Raw genomic sequence first — 6,082 nt, 5'->3', positions numbered from 1 at the left:
TAGCGAGAAGTTTACCTTTCGTCTCCTTATCCATGTCAAGAAGATTGATTTTCTTTTTCTTTGTTTTTGAACGGCATTCGTTTGCTCTATGGCCTCTTTTTCCAAAGTTCCAACAGACGTCTTGTTTCTTTTGGGTTGATCTCTTGGATCTAGTTTTATTTCTTTCGGATTTGGAAAATTTAGAGGAATCATCCTTCCTTGTTGATTTTCTTCTGTAGCATTTTTCTCTTTCCTCCTTCTTCTTAGTATCCGGTGGAGTAATAAACCCAAAATCTCTACAAAAGCTTCCAAGTTCTTTCCTTGAAGAAGATTGTTCCTTCTTAAGCTGGTGTCTTAGCTTGATGTCTGTGCATAGCTCTAGGGCTACGATGTTAATGGTGCTTACCAGGTCACCATAGGTAAGATTATTATACGGAATACTACCATTATTCCTGTCTTGTATTTTGGTTCTTACCTTATCTGCAAAAAGAGGAGGTAAGCCACTGATGAAACGTTCCTTCCAGTTTTCCAAATTGCAATCTGGACGGATCATGACTTTTCTCAAAAAGGCATGTATGTAGTGGATGAAGTTTTCTATGTTTGGGAAACTTAGATTACTCAGAATTTGGAGACTCCTGTCCTGAAATAACTTAGGTTCTCCAATAAAATGTTTAGCAATATGGTAAAGCAAAGTGGCACAAGCGTCTTCCCTTGTTTGAGTAGAAGTTGTTTGTGTGTTACCTTCCATCTTTACAACAGTTTCATTTGCTGTTGCGGTGATAATGAGATGCTTGACTTTGTCAGTGCAGTAATTGTCCCACCAATGTTTTAACATTCCAGTGAAACCTGCAATAATCATATTTGCAGCATCTGTGTCTGAGGACCCTCGCATTTTGTATGCGGTGATCGCTACTCCCATTTCATGGAGTTTATTGTAAACTTTGTGTTCTACAAGGCCATCAATATTCCATTCAGTGATGCTCCTTCCTTCATGAGATGAAGTGGATAAGAAAGCATTTTCTTCATACTACAAATCTGGAAAAGATGGTTTGCTGTGGTAGTTTTTTATGTTATGAAAACGACTGTTTCCAAGTTTTTGGAGAAGATTGGTTTTTTCAGAAGATGGGTTTGGATTGGTTTGGATTGTGGAAACACTTTCTTTATCTTTCTTTTTGGAGATGTTAAAGTTATTAAGTTGAGTGTTGATTTTTTCGATGATACTTCCTGTAACTTCAAATGTATCAGAAAGTTTTGGGAATTTTTCTTTGGAAAATTCAGGTATTTTAAATCCTGGGTAGGTTTCAATTTCATGATTGGATGAAGTAGAAGCCGGTGTTGGTCTTCCACTAAGATATGGTCTTGTGTCTTCTATTTGTCTAGAGACCACATTGAGGAGTTGGTTTGTATAGTTGTTTTGTTCAACAATTCTATCAATATCTGCAGCAACGAGTAATGCGCCTGTCTTATCACTCTTCTATTTGAAGGGAGAGGCTTTAATCACTGTACCTACAATAGGAATATTGATTCCTTCAAGAGGAGGAGTGGTAGATTCTACTATTTTGTTAGAAGATGTATACCATTTATTAATGATAACTTGTAAAGACTCAGTACAATTTTAAATTCTACCAGTCATTACAAACCCTTTGAACCTAATCCAACTATTGTGCAAGAACAATGGATTCACCCTGACAGTCAAGTCAGAAGAAAATGGTATGTTTCCTCTTATACTCTTAACTTCATTGTACATAAGAGAGAGAGAGAGATATTCAGAATACAGTGTAATTTTCTGATGCTCTCTAATGGGAATTTAATCCTCTTTTATAGAGGGAAAATAAATGCCTTTTAACTGAAGGCTTACAAGTGGATGGCTGAGATATTGCCGACACTAGGGGGGGCTATCAAAAGATAATGGGAATCTTCTCTTTTGATAATGCATCTTCTTTTGATAAAGGCAATAGTGCTTTCCAAAAGAGCTTTGTCCTTTAGCCTCTCAGTGGATGCCAGTTTAGAGATAATGAAAGTTACTAACACAAAAGATAATTCCGGCTTTGCCTCTATCTTTTGCGAAAGGTCATTTCCTATTCATAATCTGTGTCCATGTAGGCCAAGGCTAAACCTTTGGGATTGCACATGTCACCATTATCGTCATCTTCCCCTTCAGAAGAAGCAACATCCTTGAGTAGTTTGAAGATCTGTTCCTCAGAATGATCTTCGATGTTGTCCATAGCTTCATTCAATTTTTGTTTGAGGGATGCTTTGGATAATTTCTTTTGAGAAGTCTGGACCTTCTCAGTGTTCTGTACTGCTGAATTTCCTTGCTGTTTAAGAACCCAACCTTTTATCTGTATTTGTTTGCACAAATAATTGATGCGATCTATTTCGCTTTTGACAAAGTTCCAAGTGATGATATAAGAGATTCTTTTCTTAATGTAATATTTGCATATTTTTATATGCTCTGGTAATGTTGTTATCTCCTCCTGGGTTTGAAATTCTGCATACCTAGCGAAGAATCTTTGGGGTAGAATTTCCTTGGTGCCTCCAAATAAATTCCACCATTCATAAAACCATCGTGGGATGATGGCCTTTGTTAGTGGTGTGTTGTATTTAATAAACCAAGCGTGCCTTGGTCTTACATAGAGGAAGTTAATCCATGCGGCCTTAATAGGAGTGGTAGATTCTACTATTTTGTTAGAAGATGTATACCATTTATTAATGATAACTTGTAAAGACTTAGTACAATTTTCAATTCTACCAGTCATTTCAAACCACTTGAAGAATTCGATTTCACAACCTATTCTTCTCATATCTTTCATCCAAATTTCCCTGAAATTTTCTCTTTGCTTAAGAGTATAAGAGGAAACATACCATTTTCTTCTGACTTGATTCTCAGGGTGAATCCATTATTCTTGCAGAATAGTTGGATTAGGTTCAAAGGGTTTGTTTACCTTTAACATTCCCAACCAAGCAGGCTTATCAGTAGGCGGTTCCATCTCGCTTGCTGTAGGACTCCCTGAAATGTCTTGGTAATAAACTTTAGGTACATTACCTCTGAAAACAACCCCTGTTACCTTACCTTTACTATTGTCTATATCACTGTTTGCAATGGTAATGTTGTCTTCCTCTTCATCGAATGTTTTGGAAGAAGATGGTTGGTGAGTCATCTTAGAAGGGCACGAAGAGGAGGGTGACCAAGACGATCGTCGAGCAGATGAAGATCTCATTGATGGATTCTCAAGAAATTTTAGATCACTAGATCCATCGGGAAACTGAATAACCCTTTCTATTTGGGATCGTGGGGGATGAGAAGTAAAAGGTTGCGTAATGTTCTCAAAATGCCATTCATTATTTGAGAGAATATCCTTCCATTGTAAGGTTCTAGGAACAAAAATAGAACTATGTGAGTGGTTAGCTTCCATGATCATGGTTTCTCCTCTGACGGTTTCAAGACACGCTTTTGGAGCAAGTTGTGTTTTTATAAGTCTATAATAGACCCTATAGAACTACAGCAATTTCTCTCGAATCAGTTTTGCTATTAAGATTTTTGGTTTTGACATTGAGAGTCAGAGTGTCTGTGACATTAGGATCATTAATGTCAACCGAGAAATTAGGATAACAGTTGAAGTAAACTGGTCCATCAGTGAGATTACTTTGAAGTAATCCAAGAAGGGAATCGTCAAAATTAAGAAATCTGTCATCTCTGAGGAGAACGCAGACAGGAATATCAAGACCTCTTCTGAACAGAGGTTTTACAGCAACTTGAACTAAACCAATATGCAAATAGTTGAATCTAGATTTGTACCTGTCTAGATCTTTGTCTTTGACAAGACGAACAATTTCAGAAGAATTGTTAATGGCAATAGTAGATTCACAAGTTTTAATATTGCAACGAGTGAGGAAACTGAAATTACCTAATTGATAAATCTTTTTGAAAGGTTCTTCTTGAATACTCCAGTTTTGTAAATCATTTTCAATTTTAGCAATCATTGTTGATTGCGAAGATATATTAATTTTATTTAAAATATTTTGATTTTTATCCATAAATGAAGAAGAACTGTCTAATGGACTTACATGACAAAATTTAAGATATCAAGTAAACATAAGTCAAATATGTTGGAGTTTAAGTAATATTAATAAAATATAATTCATAATCTTTTATAAATTGTTCTATGATAGGTGCTCTTGGTCTGACAATCAAGTTCATTCTGATAGAGTCATCTTAGTTACGGGACCACCAATAGTACTAACTCTTTGACGCCCTCCTGGCTATAGCAAGTGTTCCAAGTTCAGGCTGACCAACGCATGCTCCGGATATTAATCGGATACCTCATACTCATATATGAAGAACGATACGCCTCACACCAAGTATAGAATTAATATAAAAGAATAAGAAGTATAAAATTTTGGGGACTCCATACAATAATTTTCAGGATAGACAAAGTATGGTGCATGCGGCAAGCAGCAGACTATCCGAAGATCGCAATTGTTTTTATTGTGGGGAACATTGGCACAGGAGGAGAGATTGTCCACACCCTCGCATGTTTGAGTCTGGAAAATAGACATCTCGAGCAATGGTACCCATTGGAAGCGCAAATAATGGTAGAGTACATCTACAAGGTGGGTGAGCAGGTAACTAGCAAGGCCGTGGAGGTAGAGGAATTTCAAATGGAGGTAGAGGTAATGCAGAACGTGGAAGGGAGGTTGATTGTGTTGATGATAAGGCTCAGTTTTATGCTTTATCAGGCAAGAATGAGTCGGAGACATCTTATCACATGTATTGTTTTTGTTTGTTATCATATGGCGAATGTGCTATTTGATTTTGATTCCACTTATTTGTATGTGTTTATGAGATTCTCTTATTTTAAGATAGTGTGTGATGTCCTTCATGCCTTATTCGTGTTTCTACCCCCGTTGAGAGTCTATCGTACACACCTGCGTCTATTGTGCTTGCCTTATTTTCTTTCTTGGATTTTAGACGAGTTTATTTTATAATTTTTGATATGCCTGATTTTGATACAATCTTACGCATGACTTTCTGTCCCCCTATCATGTTGTGCTTAATTGTAATACTAAGTGTGTGACTCTAGAATTTCAAAGAAGGGAAATATTAGAGTAGGAAGGGGTGTACAAGCCTAAGCAAGATAAAATTGTATCCTCCATCTATGATATGAAACTAGTAGAGCGGGGTTGTTTGGATTATTTGGCTCATGTTATGGATGTTTATATGGACGGTCCATCCACTAGGTTTATTCATATGAAGTATGAGTTTAGTAAATTATTCCCCAATGACTTATCTTGCATGCCTCCGGATAGAGACATACATTTCTATATTGACTTAGAGTCTAGTACTCATCCTATTTCAATTCCTCCGTATCGCATGGCTCTGACAGAGTTGACAAAGCTTAAGTCTCAAATCACAGAGCTCCTTGATAAGGGATTTATCCATCCTAGTCCCTCCCATGTGGTGCTCTAATTTTGTTTGTTAAGAAGAAAGATTATAGCATGAGGATAGGTACAAGCTACAAGCAATTGAACATAGTCACTATTCGGAATAGGTACCCCTTACCTAGAAAAGATGATCTCTTTGATCAATTGCAAGGTGCAATGGTCTTCTCAAATATTGATTCAAGATTGGGTATCATCAATTAAATTTTAGGCCAGAATACGTACCCAACATGACTTTTAGAATTTGTTATGGGCATTATGATTTATTCGTGATGTCGTTTGGGTTGCTAATGCGCCTGCAACATTTATGAGTTTCATGAATGGGGTGTCCAATTCCTTTCTTGATTCCTTCGTGATTTTATTTATTGATCATATTTTTGTGTATTTAAGAAGTGAAGAAGAGAACATTGACCATCTCCATATTGTTTTGGGTGTTCTTGGAAACCAAAAGATATATGCAAAATCTTCCAAGTGTGATTTTCGGTTGAAATCGGTTGAATTTTTCGGACATGTAGTAATATCCCACAATTTTAAATATCTAGTAATACGCTAAGAAACTAGAAAAAATTATTTTTTGAACAAAGTGAAAAATCTGGAAAATTGACCAAGTTATGAAAATATTTTTTGGTCATTTTCAAATATCTGTAACTTTTTTCTTAGG

General features: G+C 36.3%; 1 protein-coding gene across 1 annotated transcript; it reads right to left on the bottom strand.

Annotated features, from left to right (window-relative positions):
• Nucleotides 1-3,471: 3,471 nt before the first annotated feature.
• On the bottom strand, nt 3,472-3,963 carry LOC112941865 (uncharacterized). Its single transcript, XM_026032204.1, has one exon. It carries the CDS (start codon nt 3,961-3,963, stop codon nt 3,472-3,474), a length of 492 nt encoding a protein of 163 aa, XP_025887989.1.
• Nucleotides 3,964-6,082: the final 2,119 nt, after the last annotated feature.

The sequence above is a fragment of the Solanum lycopersicum genome, chromosome 7 (genome assembly GCF_036512215.1).
Source record: "Solanum lycopersicum chromosome 7, SLM_r2.1".
NCBI classification, from domain to species: Eukaryota; Viridiplantae; Streptophyta; class Magnoliopsida; order Solanales; family Solanaceae; genus Solanum; species Solanum lycopersicum.
This window is presented reverse-complemented; position numbering and strand designations above follow the sequence as displayed.

What these genes read in the sequence shown, in the direction of transcription:
- LOC112941865 (XM_026032204.1), bottom strand. Translation starts at nt 3,963, where the DNA reads ATGATTGCTAAAATTGAAAATGATTTACAAAACTGGAGTATTCAAGAA.